The sequence below is a fragment of the Hipposideros armiger genome, unplaced genomic scaffold, assembly GCF_001890085.2.
Source record: "Hipposideros armiger isolate ML-2016 unplaced genomic scaffold, ASM189008v1 scaffold_97, whole genome shotgun sequence".
Classification (NCBI taxonomy): domain Eukaryota; kingdom Metazoa; phylum Chordata; class Mammalia; order Chiroptera; family Hipposideridae; genus Hipposideros; species Hipposideros armiger.
This window is the reverse complement of record NW_017731447.1, coordinates 3814880-3835853: the sequence shown is the minus strand read 5'-3', so window position 1 is coordinate 3835853 and position 20974 is coordinate 3814880. Positions and strand designations below refer to the sequence as shown.

General features: G+C 57.9%; 1 protein-coding gene across 1 annotated transcript in view; it reads left to right on the top strand.

Moving 5' to 3' along the window:
- SND1 (staphylococcal nuclease and tudor domain containing 1) overlaps positions 1 to 19620 on the top strand; it is a 442168-nt gene extending 422548 nt beyond the window's left edge. The window contains exons 17-24 of the mRNA XM_019646123.1: positions 3668 to 3856; positions 9645 to 9786; positions 12886 to 13009; positions 13857 to 13926; positions 15006 to 15119; positions 16622 to 16825; positions 18861 to 18905; positions 19013 to 19620. Coding sequence (XP_019501668.1) covers positions 3668 to 3856; positions 9645 to 9786; positions 12886 to 13009; positions 13857 to 13926; positions 15006 to 15119; positions 16622 to 16825; positions 18861 to 18905; positions 19013 to 19078 — 954 coding nt within the window. The 3' untranslated portion in view covers positions 19079 to 19620. The remainder of the gene's footprint in view (positions 1 to 3667; positions 3857 to 9644; positions 9787 to 12885; positions 13010 to 13856; positions 13927 to 15005; positions 15120 to 16621; positions 16826 to 18860; positions 18906 to 19012) is intronic.
- The last annotated feature ends 1354 nt before the right edge of the window (positions 19621 to 20974 follow it).

The following is a 20974-nucleotide window of genomic DNA, read 5'->3' as shown; positions in this document are numbered from 1 at the left end:
AGAGCAACAGGACCCCTAGCCAAGCCCCATCCCTCTGCTGAGCCCAGCCCACCGTCTTCTGAGTGCCTTTGTTTGAGAAATTACTGGTTGTGGCAGCTGTAATAAAAGGGGAAGGAGGGACCCAGGACAACTGCTTTATCTCCCTCTATAACCGAGATGGATTTGTGGCAGCACAGCGCCCTAGGCCAGAGATTTCTTTCCTCTGCATCTGTTGTCAAGCCCAAGTTAGTGGATAGAGTGCAGGATGGGAGGGGCTGGGTAAGCCTGAAGTCACTGTTCACCGGCCAAGAGAGCCTGACTGCGCCCCAGCGGCACTGGCCTCAGGTGTGGCTGCTGTGCTGGGTTCTCCCTCTAATGTGAGACCTTGAGAGGCCAGCCTCTGATTGGTGACCTCACAGAACGAGGTGTGAATTGGGGGTTTGCCATGTGGAGTCCGGTCTAAGTGTGGGCGCCTTAGAGGGACTCTACCCGCCCTGCTGCCGACTGTGCAGCCCATCTCTGAGGTTCTTGTGTCCATCCCAGCAATCTGGGGCCAAGAAACGTAATGAGGGTGACCAGCGGCTTCTTGGCACAGCCTCACTGGCCCACCACGAGCTGCTCGGGGCTGGAGGAGGCCTTGTACTCACGCAGGGCAGCCGTCCTCGGTTTTAGGAAAAGGACACCTGGCAGCAACAGAGCGGAAGAAAAGAGGTCAAGGAATGGGGAATTGGCGTGAGCCTGGGCTCAGTGTTGACCTGGGAACTCTGCCAGCTCCACTGCTTTCACCTGGGCACAACCAGGTCTCTCATGAGCCCCCAAATACAAGGAGCCCAGTAGCTCAGCCAGCATCAGCAACCCCCTTACTCAACCTGTTGTCTCAGTAGCCCCCCAAAACAAGGCAAGCATCCTCCGGTCTTCCTCCTGCTCCCCAGAATTCCCTGGGACCTGCTGCTTCTTGACCTTAGCATGTTCGCCAAAGCTTGGCAAATTAAGATAAGAGATGGTCTTCCATGTATCTTTTTTAAAACATAGTTAACATATAATATTATGTTTCAGATGTACGACATAGTGACTCGATGTTTCTATAGCTTACAATGTAATCAACCACGATAAGCCTGGTAACCACCTGTCACCGTACTAAGTTATTATAATATTATTGACTATATTCTCTACATCGTATATTACATCCCATGACGTATTTATTTTATAGCTGGAAGTTTTTACCTCCTTTTTTTTTTTTTTTTTAAATTGGGGAATTGGGGGATGGGAACAGCGCTGGGGAATTGGAGGAAGGGGAACAGACAAGTTGCTGTCCTTATTATTCTTCAGTCTAGTTGTGGAGGACGTTGCTTCATTGGCCCCACGTTGGCACCATCATTGTGCTCTTCCCCGGGCGAGGCAGATCAGTTGCCGGCTTCTGGACGGCCGCTTACAGCGGCTGCTGGCCGCTCACGCTGGCTGCTGGCTACACACGGCAGCCCATGGCAACCCACTGCCACAGGGGCTGCAGCCTACGCCGTCGCCGGCGGCTCTTGGCAGCCCAGCTCCAGGTTGAGCTGTTGTTCAGCATCTTAGCTGTAGAGGGCAGTGTCACTGGCCCTCATATGTGGGATCCGAACCGGGGCCCTCTGGCGTCCCAAGCCAGTTCTTAACCATCGCGCCACTCGGCCGGCCCTTTACCTCTTGACCTGTCATGTTGCCCATCTCTGTTTTCACCTAACCGCCGTAAGCTTGGCAGCCTATTCCTCTATCCTTAGCCCTCTCAGAATTCAGTTGCCTTACTAGCTGGTGAGCTCCTGGGGCACCTGTTTTTATCAGGGCACCGTTTTGCCCTCTTGCCCTTCTCCCCACAAATGCAGGTCCCCAGAAAATTAATTGCCAGAACTAGAGAAAGGAGAAAATTGACTTGAATCTATGGGTCCTAGGTTCTGGTTCTCCCTGCTGCCGCCCCTCAGCAGTGTGTAGAGGTGTTGGGTACACCCAGCCCAGCAGATCCCAGCGCTTCCGCCCTGCCTCTACCAGCGAGGTACAGGGTCCCCTGGTCTTGATGGCGGAGGGAGCTGGCACTGGCCCGGTGGGAAGCGAGGAAGGGGGCTCAGAGGCAGGACTGAAGGAAGAAAGGAGAGACTGCCTCCTGAAACAGAGGGCTGTGGGAAACGGGAAGGAGGCGAAGGAGGGAGGGTCTTCTCTGCCCTCAGCTCTGCCCCGTGCTGGCTACACTTCCCTGCTCTGTGTGTGCCTCAATTTCCCCACCAATAGCAAGTTGTGTTTGAATCTATGTATTAAGAGAATCCTTTTTCCTGACCGTGATAAACCCTGCCTAATCCCTCTGTACCACACACCAACTTCTGGCATTGTTGAACTTGCATTTACGCTTTGAAGGGTTAACTGTGGGCCTCAAGCAGGAAGCGGGGTTCCAGGACTGGGAAGAATTGAGGGTCCTGCCTCCCGGCCCTGCCCCCTCCTTCCTCCACGCTGCCTCCTCTGCACCCCCAAGCCACCTCTGTCGACTTCCAGGGAGTCATATCCCCCACCATCTCCCCCTGCTGAGTCAGAACTCCGCCAGGTGGGTGGGCTGCTCCCCGCCCGCCCTCGCCCCTCCAGCCAGCTCTCTGCCCTAGGCTGCTGCCACCAGCTCCAGCCCAGGCTTCAGAGAATTCCCAGGTATTTAGACATTCATTTTATTGCTTAATCGAGCTTGAAGCCATTTAAATTAATACAAGTTTTTACATTTGGCAGCAAAGGCTTTCACAGTCCCCTTTAGCAGGGGAAGAAAGAGGTTGGGAGACAATCGAAGAAGTAATTTTTCTTGGGCCATTGCCTCTTGGGGCGGGAACAGATCGGCCACCACGAGGGCCGTGGCGATGAGGCCACCGTCTCGCAAGAGCAGAGCCAGTGCCAGGTCCGGGGGCCTGCGTCTAATGGGCGCGGCCCAAGTGGCCTTGAGCCCTGCCTGTGGGGATCGCTGAGGGTTGTGGGGTTCAGCCCCAGCACATGGCCTCAAGGTCTGGGCTTATGGCAGGGACCACACTCTTCTATTTCTTCCTCAGGGGTGACCTCCTGCTGAGGTTGTTCCCTAACTGTCCCCAGGTGTTCACACACTTCCTGCCCACTTGTCCCCCGCCTTCCTCTCCTCACCTGACGGTCATGCGCCCACTTTCTTTACCTTTGTTCATTCATTCAGCTTCCAGGAAAGACCCAGGCCCCCCTCTCCCCAGGATTGCCTGTCTTCCTGGCAGAATGGGGAGTGGGTGCTGAAGAAGACTGGGATGTACCCAGAGTGTCGGCTTATCTCACTAGCGACCCCCAGACACACACATACAAGCACACACACACCCCAACAAGGACTCCCTCACAGAAGCTGAGGAAGGGGAGTTTCCAAGTGGCTTTGTCACTGACGCATCTATGGAGGGTGACTCTGAGGCGTGTGAGGCTAAAAAGCATAGACCCAACTTACGGGACTGAAGTGAAGGGTTCTAAGAGGGTCAGCAGCAGGGCTCGCTCAAGCCCCTGCTTTTCTGATTAGCACATTTCTTCCCTCTCCGAGGTCCAGCTGCTCCTGTCACCTGGAACGAACGTGGTGGCAGCTGCCCCGGGCCTGTGAGTCCTGGGCCTCAGCACCCTCTCCTCCTCTGCACCTCCAGGACCACCCCCTTGCAGGCTGACGCCCCCTTTCTCTGCTCCCCAGGTGGAGGTGGAGGTGGAGAGCATGGACAAGGCCGGTAACTTCATCGGCTGGCTGCACATGGATGGCGCCAACCTGTCCGTCTTGCTGGTGGAGCACGCACTCTCCAAGGTCCACTTCACTGCGGAGCGCAGCTCCTACTACAAATCCCTTCTGTCTGCTGAGGAGGCCGCCAAGCAGAAAAAGGAGAAGGTACGTGTGGAACCGGGCCTGATGGGAGGAGCCGGGGCCCGCTCTCTCCCCCAGCTCTCACTTGCCCTCGACCCCCCCTCCTCCCCTACACACTAACACCACTGCCTCCAGACAACAGACAGAAGTAGCTCTGTCGTCCCCCAGCTGAGTGAGTGGCCTCACTTGGTGTTGGTCTCAGACCCCACATCAGGAACCATACACAATGCTTTGGCATCCTCAGCCGTAAGCCTTGCAGGCCGGAGGTGGGCCTAGGCCTGCTCTGGCGGACCTGGAGCAGAAAGCTGTCTAGGAGGCGACCTTGGCTTGATGAAACGATGAAACACTGGGGGAACCCCTGGGAGCGGGAGATGGGGCAGCGCGCCTCCACTAGCCCTGACCCTTCCTTCATTTCCCTCCGAGGGTCGAGGGTCGGGAAGCCTGCAGCCCTCCTCTGAGTTTCCTGCACATGGCCCTGCAGGGAAGCCCATTTTGGAAGCGGGGCCCCAGGAGATGCATAAAGCTGTTAGGACAGCAGATTTACAGCCCATCAGTCTCTGCACACTCTGCATTGAAGAGACAAGGGGGGTGGGTCTGAAAGCAGCTTTTGGAAACAAGTGGACAATTAAGGAACCCAATGGGTTTGGTGGTGGGAGCCTGGCTCGGCACTCTCTCCCCCCCCCCCATACACACACACACACAGAGCCTATTGCCACAGACTTACAGCCCCGCCCTGATAATAGGATAAATCAGCCAGCCACCAATTTATCAGTGCTTCCCTGAGCTTGAGGAAGATTTCATGGGACAGCGTGCTGAGCCATAAATTTGTTCCAGGAATAAACGTTTCCTTCCCCATGGGGCAGCCATCTGGCTTGCAACTCGCCTCCCAGAGCCAAGGCCCAGACACCTGCCACAAAGAATGGGGGGCTTCAGGGCCCAGAAGGCTCCTGGTTCTCCTGAGCCCCGAGCAGCCACCTCTTCACTCAGTCTCTCTTCCCACCTTTCTTCCAAGAGGGAATATATCCCTTCCCCTGGGGGTTAGGGCTGGGGACCAACCCACTAATGGAGGGGCGGCCCAGAAGGCTAGGACAGCTGAAAGGGACCATCCGTGCCCTGGGGGAGCAGGCCACCATGAAGCCTCTGAGGAGGTTTCTACCTTTCCTTGTCCCAGTTCCACTCACTTTAAACCTTATCTTCCTAGATTGATGGGGAAACAGGCAGCCTCAGCTCCTACAGCAAAGGAGCTCCCTCTTGAATTTCCTGTTTGTGACAGCTGAACTTAAGCCTGCCACGCCCGTGTCCTCTGCCTGCTGCCGGGACATGGAGAATATATGGTGTGAGGGCCTGATGTATAAAGGGCTGGACTTGACTCAAGAGTTAGCAGCGGGGGGTCAGAGTGCAAGCACCAGCCTCTGAGGCCCAGGTTCTGAAAGCATCTTTGCCCCCGGCCCTGCTCCCCGCTATTCAGCACGTGAGCCTAGTCGCTACCTCTTCAGATCTGAGTGGTCCTGAGAGGAGAGACCCCAAAGCCACCCAGGAGAGGACAGAGAGGGGAAACTGGCCTGAGATGCAGGGGTGGGTCCCTTGCCACGTGCTGACCTGGGCATCGCTATTTACAACAGAGTGGATTTGTCTGAAAGAGCCCGAGTCATCTTTTCACTGGTGCCACGTGATGACGCTGAGGAGTAATTACCAGTGATTAATTACTTACCCAGGCTGCTCGATTAAAATGCAGCGCCGTGCTCTCAGCACGAGGGCCTGCCTGCCTCCTGGGTCCTTCTGCACACGCCATCCCCTTCAGGGACCCTTGGAGAACCTAGCATGGCCCCTTCCTGGAGGGCTGGTTCCCTAATGGGCAGAGCTTTGCAGCGGCCCTCAGAGTTGGCTGGACTGAGATGAGAATTTGGTGGCCAGTAAACTGCATATCCGAGGCGTCCCCAGGATCCCCAATCTTGCCCCACTTGTGACCCCATGAGGCCTGCCTTCGCTGTCGAGAGATAGGCACAGCTGAGATTAAGAGCTCATGGTAGGGCCTGTGAGCTAGCTGAGGAAAGGTAATACCGAGAGACTGTGTGAGACCAGGAGCACGCGGGAAGCCTTCGGCGAGTGTGACCATGTGTGTGCATTTGCGAGCGGGTCCATCTGACTGCTGCTCCGCACTCATGAGAAATTCCACCCTGCGCCCTTCAGACTCCTCTCCTCTTGAAAAAGCTGGTTGGCCCTCTGCAGGAGGCTGACGCAGGGTTCCCTCCTCCTCCTCCAGGGATTCTGGGCAGGTCTGAACCAAGGATAGAGCCACTGGCGTCAGCCGCGTGGACTGTCCTCCTGACCCCTACCACTCGTGCCCAACAGGACCCTGGACAGGGTTGGATTGGCCGTCGATTGGCTTTTATTAAGCTTGGCTTCCCCGCTGCGAGTGTGAAGGCCTCCACCACCCTGGCCCCATGCCAGCCCCACCGCTGGAGCCTTCTGAGCAGCGGTATTAGATTTAGAAAGGAAAGCCTGCGGGCTGCGGAGCCTCAGTCTGCATTGCATTGCCCATCTCCTGCCAGAAAGAGGACCTGGGCTTCCCTCGGGAGGAAGTGCAGAGAAGAGGAAGGGCCGGGTGAGACGAGGCCAAGAGGAGTGACAGCCTCAGCTCCTGCGCTGGCCTCGCCTGCGCCTGTCCGGTGGGCTGTGTCCGGGGTCACAGAAAGGCCCCGCCTCAGGACAGAGCTCCATCCTGGCCCTGGCCTTAAAACAGGAGAGCTGCCACCAACCTGCCCCCAAACCCTGCTATGCATCAGAGGCGGGGGGACGGGCCTCTCCACACTGCTGCAGCCGAGAGTGGTCAGAGAGCAGAGCAGCCCCACTCCGCAGGCAGCTCTCCCAGCATCCCTGGGCCCTGCCACCCAGGCCTGACTCAGGCCAAGCGTGTTCCCAGCTCCCAGACCCCCCTCCTGCCCACCGAGAGCCTGGGGGCAGAGCCGTAAGGCACTAGCGGCGTTTCTGGGTGCACAAGTCCTGTTCCTTCTGGAAGCGGGGGTCTTTTTCTTGTCAGGGATCGGAGCTGTAAGAAGGCTTGGGGTGGCGGTGGGAAAGTGGCACGTGTCTGGCAGGTGTCTTGCCAGTGTGTTTGTCCCCTCCCTGCTTCAGTTCTGCCAAAGGGCAACGTAAGTCAATATGAGCCAAACGCACCCATGTTTTAAGGGTGGGAACGTGGGCAGCCAGGCCTGTCCCAGGGCCTCCTTCCCACCAAGAAACCACCTGGCCAGGCTGTGTTTACGAGCTTGCTGAGGGCCAGGGGCGGCCAAGTCCCAGGGAACAGCTGGTTGCCTCCATGTCTCAAGGGAAAGAGGGAACAGCAAGGCTCCACCATTCGGAGGGCCAAAGCAGCCCTTAGAAATGAGGCCCCTTTATCTGAGGAGCAGCTCCCCCTCTTCTGCCCTTTGGCAGCCTCATGCTTCTGGCGTCCTCTCAGCTCCGGAGGCAGTAGCTCCCCACCTTATCTTAGGGCTGGCCCCTTTGCTGCCCTCCTTGAAAGGAGCAAGGGGCCTGAGGGCCACCCCTCAGGCTTGCGTTTACATCACCAGGTGACCTCAAGCTTGCTGCCGCTGGAGCTGGAGAGACGCTCCACCCACCCTCCCTCCCCGGAGGAAACCTGATGCTGTCGCCTGAGGCTCCCTTACTTGAGGAGTCATTAGCCGCTTCTGCTCTCACCCTGTCAGTCTGTTCCCAATTCATCAACGGCCTCCCGCCCCCACAGCTGAGGGAAGGAGGGTGGCTTAGGATGGGAGCCCGGAACGTCTCCCAGGCTCAGGACCCACTCAGGAGCCAGCCTCTCTCTCAGCAGCAGTGCGAGTCCTATGCTCCTCAGAGCTGCAGGGATCTCAGAGGGGCCGGCCGCGTAGTCACTCACCCCGGGGAGCGGGGAGCGTCCAGCCAGGGGGCCCAGGAGGAAAGTCCCAGCCTCTACAGAATGGAGGCCTCGGAATGGAAGGAACTGGGGTGCCTTCCATTCAGTGCTCAGCGGTCTGTGCCGTCGCCTCTAAGCGGAGAGGCCCTTTCACAAGAACGTCCAAAGGCTGCAGACCCCCTTCCTCATACAGGCAGGTGGGCCCTGGAGGGGTGAAGCCAGCAGTCTCGGAGGTCCTGCCGCCTGCTTCCTCTCCTGTGGGGACCGGGCCTGGAGGAGCTGGAAGTAAAGGTGTCTAGGTGCAGGTGATGAGGGGAGTGGCCGTGGTTCTGGGATAGGTGTTGGGGGGAGTGAGAGGGGTCAGGAGCTGTTTGGGTCAGAGCCCAGCCCCAGAAGGCAGAGGGCACAGCTCTGTGGGGGACAGAAGTTTGGACCTCGGTGGCGTCTCTCCTGTCTCCCGGCCACTCCCTGGCAGACCCCCTCTGGGCTTGGAAAGCCCCTGTGCCCATCCCAGCTCTCAGGGCCTTTGCCTCCCCTTCCGGTAGAAGGACAGAAACGCCTATGTCAGTCACACTAAAGGCCAGCGCACGGCCTCTGCAGCTGTGACCCAAGGTGACTCAGGACCTCCCGCCTTCCTGTCCTTCCGCTGCTTCCTGATGCCACCCAGGAATCCGCGTGTCAGCTGAGCGATCATGTGGTCAAACTTCCTTATTTTGCAAGGGAAGGAAAGGAGGCCCACGGAGGACACGTGGCTTGACCAAAGTCAAAGAGCCAGTTAAAGGGCCAAATGGAAGGACCAGAGCCCACACCTCCCACCTACAGCTTTCCGCACTGCTCAGTGAGCGCTGCCTTCTGTCTCCAGAGGCCCCTCAGGACCAAAAGCCCCTTGAAGAGCGCTAGAGCCAGGCTGCCTGCGCTCAAATCCTGGTTCCACTACTTGTAGCCAGTGTGTGCCTCGCTTTCCTCTGTAAAGCAGGAGTAATGTTAACCCCTGCTCAAAGGGTAGTTGTGAGGATTAAATGAATGAATACTCGGAGACTATTTAGAATGCCCCTGGCACCTAAGTAAGCATGTAAGTTTTCGGCTGATACTGTCATCACCCCTTGTTCCTACGTGTGTCTGTCTGTGGGACCCCATGTGTGGCCCAGGTTCCCGCACTCCTGCTCAGTGGGAAAGCCACCTCCCTTCCCTGTTCTGACAGGCCTCACTACTGGGATAATCTCCCGGCCGCAGGATTGGACTTGACGCGCTGTCACGTAGAATCAGCTTCTGAGCTGCTGCAGCCCTGACAGCACAGGGCTGGGGGAAGAGGGGAGAGAGAGAGGTGGAAGGGAGTGGCCCGGCTTCCACGCTGGGGTCACAGCAACCTGCTTGAGGTGAAGAGGACAGAGAAGTCACCAAGAAGAGGCATTCTTGCACAGTGATCCCAGGGCTGTCACTTGCACAGCCTCAGGAGTGCCGGTGGCCCTGTGACAGTTCTGAGGGACCCTTACAGAGTGGTATGGGGAAGGAAATGGGGACCCAAAACCACTCTGTCACCAAGGTTCTCACACTCTGGACTGCGTGAGAACCGCCAGGGAGCCTGCTTTTTTGTTTTACTTTCTTTGGGACCCTGTAACAGATCATAGTTTGGTAGCCCTGAGGTGGGACCCAGGCCTCTGCGTGTTTAATCAACTCCCCAGTTCCTTCTGATGCCTGCCAGACTTTAAGAACGCCTACATCGGAAGGACTTAAGAGCACCCTTCCCTTTCCCGCCCAAGGTCGGAGGGCTCCAGGGGCTCAGCCCAGCAGATGGGAGTGCCCTGGGGTGACCCCCACACTCACCCCCGGGGGTGACCCGCTTGCCCAGAAGCCCCTTCCTGGTATGCTTTCTGACCTCACTTCCTAACCCGCCTCCCGTCTGCTGACCACACGCAGGTCTGGGCCCATTACGAGGAGCAGTCCGTGGAGGAGGTGATGCCTGTGCTGGAGGAGAAGGAACGCTCGGCCAGCTACAAGCCCGTGTTCGTGACGGAGATCACTGACGACCTGCACTTTTATGTACAGGATGTGGAGACCGGTAAGTACTCAGGCCCAGCCCCAGGCAGGGCTGCCTCGTAGCTGCCTGCACCGTCCAGCCCACCTCCAGGGCCTTTATTAAGTGGGAGGAAGGAAGGGACATAGCCCAGGGGTTCCAGGGGACTCCCCAAAATAGTTTTCGGCTGCTGTCCACCCCTCAGGCCCAGGATCGCTCTCGCTTCATGACCTGCAAGTGAGCCCTGGAGCGGGCGGGCTGAGCAGGTCCTCTGAGGACCGGTGAGGTAACCAGCTTTGTCTGGGTGGTGCTGTGAGACTCTTAGGTAATGGTTTTGCTCCCAGACACCCCTGGCTGCGCTGGACACGAGGATTTGTAGCCCTCAGAGTCTGACAAGAAGCAATGAACAGATTGTCGCTATGTGGTTAGGAAGCACGAACAGGCACTGCTCAGCCCCTCTCCCCCTCAGCTTCCTTGGGGAGGCGGGTGGAGGCGGGAAGCCTGGGCCTGTCTCTGCTGGGCTTTCTCCTTCTAGAGGTTACCGTAGCCCTGAGTGGTAGCCAGTTCCCATGGAAACAGGCAGCACTCTAGGGGAAGTCATCCCCGGGCAGCCTCTCGGAAGGACCCCCTCTCCATCCTCCGCCTCCTTCTGGCCCTCCAGTGGGGTGTCCTGGGGCCAGGGTCCCCGAGGCAGACATCAGGCTCTGAAGGACAGAGGGCAATGAGGAGAGCTCTCTCCGTGGCTGCACCGCGGCCCCTCCGGCACAGCTCCTCACCTCCACTTCCTTCCCCTGACCACCCTCCTTGCCCGCCACCCTGTACACAGAAGCACTTTAGCTGAAGGCAAAAGAAAAGGCTCTTAGAGCCGCCTCTGGGGCCCAGGAGCCAGCTCCTCTCCAGGCAGCCCCACCCCCAGGCCCACTCCAGATAGCCAACAGCCGTGTCTCAGCCACTCCCTCTCTAATGACATTTCCCAGGCAGCTGCTTTTGTGGCAATGTCATTTCACCAAGGAAAATGGATTGTTTCGAGTCCTGGGCTGACTATACGTGGAAGGGAAATAGAGCTGGGGAGGGGTAGAGACGGAGCTGGAGCCTTCGGGGTTAGGTCAGCTGCAGTCCTGGGGAACGCCGGGCCAGCCCTTGTCTTGGGAACTTAGCCGAGAGGGTCCGGCCTCCAGGTCTGGGTGGCGTGACAGGCAGCTGTCCTGCAGTGCTGGTCCAGGTAAGAAGGACAGCTGTTCCTGAGCACAGAAGTAGCAAGAGCAGCCCTCAGGGAGCTTGGAGGAAGGAAACTCAGAGACCCTGCCCAGGGCACAGCTCCCTGACAGACGCTCCACCTGGCCACTGGGTCCTGCTGGGGAGGACTCCCCTGGACTAAGAACAGGACCCTGAAGCCTCCAGGGCATAGCTTGAGGGTTCAAGGCCTTCGACCACATAGGCTCTGCACTCTCAGGGCTTCCTGGGCCTGCCCGGTGTCCCGCCTGGCCGTCTCTGACAGCTCCTGGAGGCCATGACACTGCAGTGAGCAGTAGCCAAGGCAGAAAAGAAAGAGAAATAAGGAGAAACATGTATTATTGTAGAATGCTGGAGAAGGGAGTGAGACACTTCATAGCACACTGCCTGGAGGGTCGTGGTGGGCTCCGGACAAAACCCTGTCCTCGGGTGGCTCCAGGAAATGCAGGGAAAGAAACCTTGGCACACACAGCCTCCCCCTTCTGCAGCCTTACGTCCCCTCCTGGGGGACATCCTCTCGCCCTGTCTCCCTTCTCATTAAAGGCTGCCTTCGGGAAGGAGCTGATGAAATGATGAAAACATGGTCATTAGCTATAAATGACCCACCAGGTCTCTGTGTAAGGACCTCCCTGAGGGCTGTTTGCAGGAGGCAAAGTCTGCTTCCATTGCCTTGGAGCAAAAATAAATAAAAATAAAAGTAGACCAAGTCTTATGTAGAGGCTCCTCCTTAGTCCCTGAAATGTTACTCTCTGGGCAAGGAACCCTGTTTCAGGAGAATTGTGGAGGGTTTACCGCTGGGTACTGGGAAGGGCAGCTGCATCCTGAAAGTCCCTCTGTGCGGGGCAGTGGCCTGTGCAGAGGCCCGGGAGTGGACATTCCTCCTCCTGTGCGTACGCAGAGGTCATCTTCAGTGCCCTTGAACTGTTAAGCACCATGCATGTCGGGGTTCTGCTAGGCCTTGTGAGAGTAAACAACATTCTGTGCCCCGAGGAGCGCACTGTGTAGTGGCAGAAACATAAACCCAGACAAGGAATTTATAAGGCCGACCGACAAGTGTACCGATAGCCGACATGTGTTAGGCACCTGTTACAGTGTATGTGGCTTGGGGCCCTGAAGATGGAGGGAGCAGTCCACACACACCCAGCCACCTCGGAGAGCGAGCTGGCATCAGGCCCAGGAGGGGCATAAAGGAGAAGCCACTGGGGACTGCTGCTTAGCAGGGTGGGGGTGGGGGAGCAGCAGGAAGGAGCAAGGGCGGGAAGAGAAGACCTGTGTGTTGCCACACCTGGTGGAAAACACAAGCAGCAGGGCTCTGAGGTCAAAGTGAATCAAGGCAGGGAGACTGCACTCCCCCATTTAAGGAGGGCTCACATTCTGAAGCCCTTTCCTTCTTCTGCTAGGGTTGTACGGGGCCCAACCTTCATCTCCACTGTAGCCCCTGGGAGACTTGGCGAAGAGCTGCTGTGGTCGGTCACCACCCCTGTGGCCCTGCCAGGGCTGGCCCTTGTAGGAATGGGGTGCGGGCTGGCCAGCTCCCACCCTGGAAGAGGCTGGTTAGCCTTGGCCTTGATCCATAGCCATTTACTTTCTCCACCTCCTTGACCAGAGAACGTTCCCAAAGGCAGCCGTGGCCAGTAGATTGGAGGTCTGGAATTGGAAGACTATGTGTGCCTCTGAAGCCTGACGTGTCAGAAAGTCACTGTCCTGCTTTTGGAGATAGCATGAAACCTCTTGAGCAGGGACCAAAGAGGACCTCCCTGCAGGATGGGGCCAGCCAGGGCTGCGGGCTGGCGCTCTACAGAATTCTACAGCCCACCCACTCCTCAGGCTCATCTGCCTCCCCGGCCCATCCAGAAATGAGGCTCCATTGAGCCTGACACCCTGGTCTTGTTCCCTCTTCCTCCCCATCAGGCACGCAGCTGGAGAAACTGATGGAGAACATGCGAAACGATATTGCCAGCCACCCCCCCGTCGAGGGCTCCTACGCACCCCGCCGGGGAGAATTCTGCATTGCCAAGTTCGAAGATGGAGACTGGTAAGCCACTGGGACCCAGAGCAGCGGGAGCAGCAGCGGGCCTGTCCTCAGGGCAGCGGCCTGCAGAGCTACCAGCCAGACCTCAGGCGTTGGCCTCTGCGGTCTGCTTTCCGCTGGGGTGCTGTTGTCCTTGGCCAGCTCTCCAGGGCGGCCCTCTTCATTGCCCACAGCCCATCTGGGGCCTGTGCGTCACCCCGGGATTTTCCTGCAGTCTAGCCAGCCTCTGGAGTACAGAAGCGGTGTCCCTGCTCCCCTCTCCTGGGAAACTCTGTTGGGGGAGCCCTGGCTGGCTGGGGCTCTCCGACACACCCCCACCCTACCCAGGAAAAATGATGTCTCAGTGAGCCCAGACCAGCCGCCCAACCCTGCACCCTGACTGTCTGGGACGTGAGTAGCAGCCCTCGCAGGCCACAAGGTCACTTACTCTGATCTAGCAAGGGTAGGGCCCATGGCCTTCCCAGGGTGACGAAGTGACTTGGATGTGTTCCCTGCTGCGGCCTCCCAGACAGATCTGCTGGCTAATTACAGCTGCTGTTTAGTGTGCTGGGTTTAAACAGCAGACATCAATCTAGTCATTAGTCTTGTTGCTTTATGCCCCAAGGACGCATTAATCTGCTCCCGGCCCCGCTCCGCCTCCCTCTGCTCCCAGCTGTGCTCTGACTCCATTAAGTGGTGACCACCGTGCTCCGAGGCCGGGCCTTGGTAGAATCCCAGAACTCCCCTCTGTGACACCCACAGGTGTGCTTCCTGAGCCCTTGGCAGGGAAGTGCCCCGCTCCTCCCCGGCCCTTGAGACCGCTGGGGCTTCGGGGCCTGTCCCCTGAGCTCTGCCCATGATGCCATTGCAGGTACCGGGCCCGAGTGGAGAAAGTCGAGTCTCCCGCCAAAGTGCACGTCTTCTACATTGACTATGGCAATGTGAGTGGGGGGGCCGGAGGTGGGGAGTGGGCAAGGGAGGGGCCCCAGGGGCTGCCGGGGCCGTTCAGCACAACAGCCGCCAGGTCAGGGCCATCCAACCTCTCGAAGGTGCCGCTGAGCTTTGGACTCCCCTGCCGATGGATCTGTGAGCATCGCTGCTGTGTGTGTAATGGGCCGTGACCCCTCAGTGACCAGGCGAAACAGGCATCTCTGGCACCAAGAGGTCCCTGTGCGGGCCCCAGGGATGAGGGCCCAGCCCACCCAGCCTCTCCAAGAGCGGGCCCAGGAAGACCGTCACCCCACAGCGCCCGGTCCTCACACTTGACGTGGCTTTTGTGCCATCCGCTGATCTCCAGCACATCCCAAAACCGAGGCTTACTGGGAAGGGACAGTCACAAGGTGGCCGAGTCACTGGGAGAAAGCCCCTTGGGCCGGGGCTGGAAGTCTGTTGACAGTTCCTAGGGGATTCCCTGTGGGTGCAGCAGCAAGCAGGAGAGAACGCTGCACTTCAGAACTGTGCTGCTCCTGGGCTGTGTCTGTAGCTGGCTGTGGTGGTCACTTTCCTCAAGGACTAGAGTTGAGGGTCAGTTAGCAGAAAGCCCAGACCTGGACGTGCTCCCAGTTTACTACCCGGGAATACACAAAGGAAGAGGTCCTGCCAGGCTGGGGTTGCCCCACACGCCTGGGTCAGGACCACCGGCAGGCCAGGCGGCTGCCAGGACGCTCCTCTTGGTGTGCTCTCCCCACTGGAGCAGCCCCTGGCCTGTGGGAAGCGGTCAGGGGACCCATCTCACAGAGGGAAGGCAGTGGAGAGAGATGGAAACAGCAGTTAGGGTCCAGTTATCAAATCGAGTATGTTAGTGGAGCCTCCAAGTGTGTCAACACCAAGCCCAAGGTTGAGAGGGTGAGTCTCAGCCGCCACTACTGCAGGAGCCTGTGCACGTGGCTCAGTGGGACCGAGTCATGGGGAGCGGGGAGTCCCTGAGTTAGCATTCACAGACCGGGCCCCGGGGAGTTATCCTGTGCGAGCGAGGGCGCATCGAGTGTGTGACGCTGTTGGCCTGGTGTGTCCTCTGCAGAGAGAGATCCTGCCTTCCACCCGCCTGGGTGTCCTGCCACCTGCCTTCAGCACTCGCGTGCTGCCACCTCAAGCCACGGAGTACGCCTTCGCCTTCATCCAGGTGCCCCAAGACGTGAGTCGATGCGTCTTCCCTCCTTCCGAAGGGGACTGTCCAGTGACACTCAGCCACTCCTGCGGCCCTCACAGGCTGATGGGAGAAGATAGAAACAGGGATGGGGGGTTTGTTAGTAACAGGACTCAAGAAATGGGGGTGACCAAGAAAGTTCAGGGAAGGTGCCACAGAGGAGGTCACATTAGAGCGCCTGCGTCCTGAGAAATGGGTCGGCCTGGTGGGCCACGCTGCATGTGGGCAGACGTCCTCCACAGTCGGGTCCCGGGGCCCTTGGGGACAGTGACAGGACATGAGAAGGGAAAGGTAAGTCAGGGTCTGGGGACCAAGGCCTTGTCTGCCCTGGCAAGGAGTTTATTCTTTGTATTAGGCAGGAGAGGCTGTGGCAGGATTTTTAGCAGAAGTGTGACATGGTCACATCTGTTTTTGAAAGTTACTCCTGGTGGCATGGTGCAAAGGGGGAGACTGGAAGGAATGATTGGGAGAAAGTTGTAGTTGTAATTCCAGGCTAGAAACAGTGATGTCCAAACCAGGACCATGCGAGTGGGGCCTGGGGAGAAAGATCTCAGAACCATCAGGGCGAGGGGTGCAGGAGAGGAGGGCTGGATATGTTGCTGTTGGCCAAGAAAAAGGGGATAAGAAGCAGCCGATAAGAGGCTGTGGGAGCTCCAGGCGGCTTTACAGTGCTCAGTTTGGAAAGCGAGAGAAGGCCTAGAGTCATGGATTTGAGGAGTTGAAACCATGATGTGGACAGGCGTGGAGGATGTGGAATGCGGCTGGAAGGGGGACAGAGCCGGCGTTCCCACAGCCTGAGGAAGACGAGCTGAGGTGAATGTGCCTCCAGAGAAGAGAACCTGTGCTCAGGGTTGCAGGGCACCCACTTTCCAGAAGGGGAGAGCCTGGTCTGCAGTGTCTAGCTCCCCAGGGAGGTCAGGCAGCTGAGGAGGGGGCACCTGTGGCCTCAGCCGTGTGTCCTGCACGTTATAGCAAATGGTAGGGTGGAGATCGGCACCGCAGAATGTTCTCTGCTTTTCACGAAATTGCTGAAGGGTAGAGGAGAGACAGCAGGAGAAGATGCTGACAAAATATCAAGGGGCTGGCAGTCTGTGGGCTGGGGAGACAGCAACCTGAGAGAGAAACTGAGCCGAGCGTGAGGGCAGGAAAGGGACGGCGAGGGGTCACTGCCGGAGCGAGGCCAGCGAGGCCAGCGGGGCCCGGGCAGCGAGTGCAGGGATCGTTAGGGGTGGGAAAAGGCCACTTTTCCTCAGGGACACAGGGCTGGTGGGCGCAGACACAGGGTAGGCGACAAGGATGGGTGACATGGGGACAGAGGGAGAGGGGGCGCTTCGTATCTTGAGCTTCCTTCCTCCCTCATTAGGGCCTGAGTGGGGAGCGAGCCGCAGGCACCTGCTCTGCAGGCGTTCTTGGAGGTCTGCTACCAGGACCGGGGCCACCACCTGCTCGCGCTTTAGCCTCCCACTAACGTGCATGTGTCCCCGCTCCAGGAGGACGCGCGAACAGACGCCGTGGACAGTGTGGTGCGGGACATCCAGAACACTCAGTGCCTGCTCAACGTGGAGCACCTGAGCGCCAGCTGCCCCCACGTCACCCTGCAGTTTGCGGATTCCAAGGGGGACGTGGGCCTGGGCCTGGTGAAGGAAGGGCTGGTCATGGTGGAGGTGCGCAAGGAGAAGCAGTTCCAGAAAGTGGTGCGTGACATGGGGGGCCGACCCCGGTGTCTCCCCAGCTGCTGTTCCTGCTGGGGGAAGATCATGGATTTCAGTTTGTGGGGTGGTTTTTTTGTTTTTGTTTTTAAAGCTAATTACATCCCAAATTAATTAGCTGCAGGTTCGGCTGAGAATGCAGCTGCAAACTGGAGCAGAAAGTTTCCCCTTCTCATGTTCTCCCCGGGGTGGCGTGGGAAGGGTCAAAGCCTGTCTTTCTTTCTCTCCCATTCTCACTTCCTTCTCTCTAACATATGAGTCCATACCCAGCTCCGAGCACATGGTGCCTCCAGAGCCAGGCGGCAACGCCAAGGCGGCCAAAGGGACTCGGCCACAGAATCCCTCCAGCCTGGTTGACAAGCCCCCGGGGCTTGGAGCTGGGCCTGAGTCTGCCCTCCATGAGACGGGAACCTGGGCGCTTCCAGGGTGAAGCGTGAGGACGGGCCTGACCCCTGGGAGAGCAGCTTGCCCTGACCGTTAGGATCGGGTTCCTCACACTCAGCCCCCCACTCAGCCAAGGCCTCCCAGCCTCTCACTACGCCTCGGCTGAGGCCCCGTGACACGCCAGCCTCGAGGGATGGGACTGGTGACACGTGCATGCCCTCCTGGAGTGCTGCCTGCTCGAGGCAGGAGAGGATTTGAGGGTGGCAGCGCCCAGCTCGTCCCCACACGCTCTCCGAGAGGAGAGTGAGAGCAGCAGGGTTGAAACCGGTGTCCCCTCTCCATCGGGCCCCTGCTCTCCCTTCTTCCAGCCCCCCTTTGGCTTTCCTGTCTCCCCACGTAATGTGTCAGTGGCATGTGGCCCCAGGGTGCTTATGCTTGTTGGTCATTCATTTGGAAGTGTGTCTCCTGTGTCTCCCCGACACGAGAGGCCTCATCCCCTAGTCCTCCCCCTGGAGAGCCCCCGTGTCCCGAGATCACTCCTAGGAGTCAGCTTGTTTCCCTGGAGAACGAGAGATCGTAGTGACCCCTGTGTGCACCTACCCACAATGTCTGGTGTCTAGAAGATCTCTTGGCTCAATCCCTGAGAGAAATACCTAACGTGTTCATGGATTCATCTATTCATTCTTCCAGCAAACATGTATTGAGGGCCTGTATATCTCAGTAAACAAGAGACAGCATTCCTGCCCTATGAGCTTACATTCAAGCGTGAGGAGATGAGCAATAAAAATAAATAGAATAGGTCAATGAAATAGAATGTTAGACAATAAGTACAATGGAAAAGAGAAAGAAGTAAAGGGAATCAGGAGTGTGTGGGAGGTGTGGCTGTAATTTTAAAGGGGTCATTGGCAGACTCATGAAGAAAGCAATACTTTTTCTTTTTTTAAACTATTCGTTTTTGGTTTTTAAAAAAAATTGCACTGGGGAATTGGGGAAGGGGAACAGTGTTGGGGAAATTGGGGAAGGGGAACAGCCAAGTTGTTGTCCTTCAATCTTAGTTGTGGAGGGCGCCACTAGCTCAGCTGGAAGTCCAGTCGCCATCCAGCCGCCTGTCGGCAGCTCAGCTCAAGGTGCTGTGTTCAATCTTAGTTGCAGGTGGGCGTAGCCACCATCGCATGCAGGACTGGAACAGGCAACCTTGTTGTTAGGAGCATGCGCTCTCACCAGCTGAGCCATCCTGCCACCTGTTGGCAGCTCAGCGGCAGCTCAGCTCAGGCGCAGCTCACTGGCCCATGTGGGAATCGAACCGGCGACCCTGTTGCTCAGAGCTCGTGCTCTTAACCAACTGAGCCACTCAGCTGGCCCAGGAAAGCGATACTTTTTATCAAAGACTTAGGGTAGGATAGGTAGACAGGAGCGGGAAGAGCATCTCAGGTTGGCGGAACAGCCAGTGCAGAGCCAAGAAACAGCTCAGAGACGAACATGACCGCACTGTCCTTTGCTCTGAGGCAGCCAGGGACCCACTGAGCAGGGGAGTTGTGGACCTAACCTGGGCATTCTACAGGGTCACTCTGTATGATGTGCCTGCCCCATTGTGACTACCCGCCTCCTGACCACACCCTTTCTCTTGCCCCTCCAGATCACAGAATACCTGAATGCCCAGGAGTCAGCCAAGAGTGCCAGGGTGAGTTTTTGCCTCAGGAGCCCCCGAAGGTGCTGAGAGAGGGGGCCTGGTCTCTGGGTTCCAGCGGGTCCCACCTCCCCGACGAGCCATTTTCTGTTTTCTCACAGTTGAACCTGTGGCGCTATGGAGACTTCCGAGCTGATGACGCAGATGAGTTTGGCTACAGCCGCTAAAGAGGAAATCGGGTCCAGCCCCCAGCACCACTCACACCAGCACCTCTTCCTCTGCCGGGAGGGTGTTTCAGCTCCAGACCCCAGATCAGGGGTGTAGATTGGGTCCAGCTTTGCTTCTGTGTATGGAAATGTCTTGTAGGGCACCATCTGGGCTGGGGGTGGGCTGCGGGGACCCCGAGGCTCTCAGGGGACAGGCTGCTGTCTTCTGAGATGACGGGTACTGCCATCCACACAGTCTCTCCCAACTGATTTTGGGCTTTTATTTGGATGGGGGTTTGTGGGTTTTTTTAAATTGTCCTCAAATCAGGAAGAAACATGAAAGACTTTGTCCTAATGGAAGGCGTAATCCTGGCACCCGAGGCCAGCTGCCCGCTGGTACCCCACTTCTACCCCAGGCTGCCCTTCTGCCCAGCTCTGTATCCAGCTGTTGATTATGTGAGTTCTCTGATACGTCCATTCTCAAATGCCAGAGTGTCCACATCTGCCCCCTTTTCTGTATTTAAAGCTTTCAAGGCCCAATAAAATAGTATGTGCTGTCTGCAGCCCTTATTGGTCATGGTGGAGGCCAGAGCCTGGGATGTCCGCAGCCCCAGCCAGGAGACCTGGGCACTTGAATACCCCCAGGGTGATCATGTGATCATCCACATGCTCGGCCACACCCCCTAGAAACCTAGCCAGGCGGTGGGAGTTCCAGGCTGTTCCTGGGCCTGGTGGGCGTCACCAGACACCTTGGCCACCACACAGAAGGCTGCCCATCTCTCTAGCCCCGCTGCACGTGGCTGCCCTCAAGGACCTTAGACATCGAGAGCAGCTCTGTGAGCCCTGCGGAGCCTCTGCAAGGGACTCGTTGAGGGAAGTGAGGTGATTTCCCTGGAGGAACGGCTAACACCAGACAGACTGGCACAGTGTGCTTAAGATGGAGGGCTCCTGGTCCCTGCCCGGCTCCCTCCTCGGTGTGTGTGCGCTGGGTACGGAGCTGGAGGACCAGGTGCTCCCAGAGGCATCAGGGCCACTGGCCGAGAAGAGCCTGTCTCTCCTGTTACGGGCTCTTGCCCTATTTGACTTGACAGGGTGTCCCCCAGTCCCCAGGTGCTGGCCGTGGAGCCCAGAAACCCCAGGGCACGGCCAGCCCCCGAGGGAGGAGACACACCAAGAGTGGCCACTGCAGTGTGTGGTGGGAACCTGTCATGCTGCTCAGAGTGCCAAGGAGAGAAAGTAGGTGTGTGTTTGGTGAGAACGCCACCGCTAGCATCCATGGTGTCCAGGGCATCTGCCAGTTCTCCCAACCCCCCCTCGGCCTCTTCCATGGGCCCTGCCGTCCCCTGACACACATCCTGATGAAACGTGGTGGCACACCTTCCTGTCAGCCCCACTCGCCACCCCATGTGCTGATCTGGGGTGATGCCCAAGCTGCCAGGGAAGATTGCTCTTTTGGTCTTGGGGAAAGTCACCAGAGGTGGTCAGGCCTGGCTCGCCAGCTCTCATTCCTAAACCAGACGTCCTGGCTCCCAGAAAATTCTGGCTCCTGGCAATTCTGCCCCCACATTCACCTGTTCCGGCCCAGGGTTCGCATGGTGTTCTCCCAGGACTCCTGTTTTTAGCGGGGGAAACGTACGCTTCCGGTACTCGGGGTGCACTCTAGTCAAAAGGAGAGGTAAGGGTGAGGAGAACCTGGGAGGGGGAGGAGGAGAGATGCTGAGTCCGCGCAGCTCAGAGACCTCTGCCCTCTCTCCCCCTCGCTGCTTCTGCCCGCAGCCCCTCTGAGTGGGTCAGAACACGTGCTTATGCACCTCAAATTGGCCCCTTTATGGCCTATAAACTGTTTCCCATGATGATGTCCAGCTCTTCTGGGGCCCAAGAGTCAGCAGGAGTGTAGATGATGGATTGGTGTGAAGC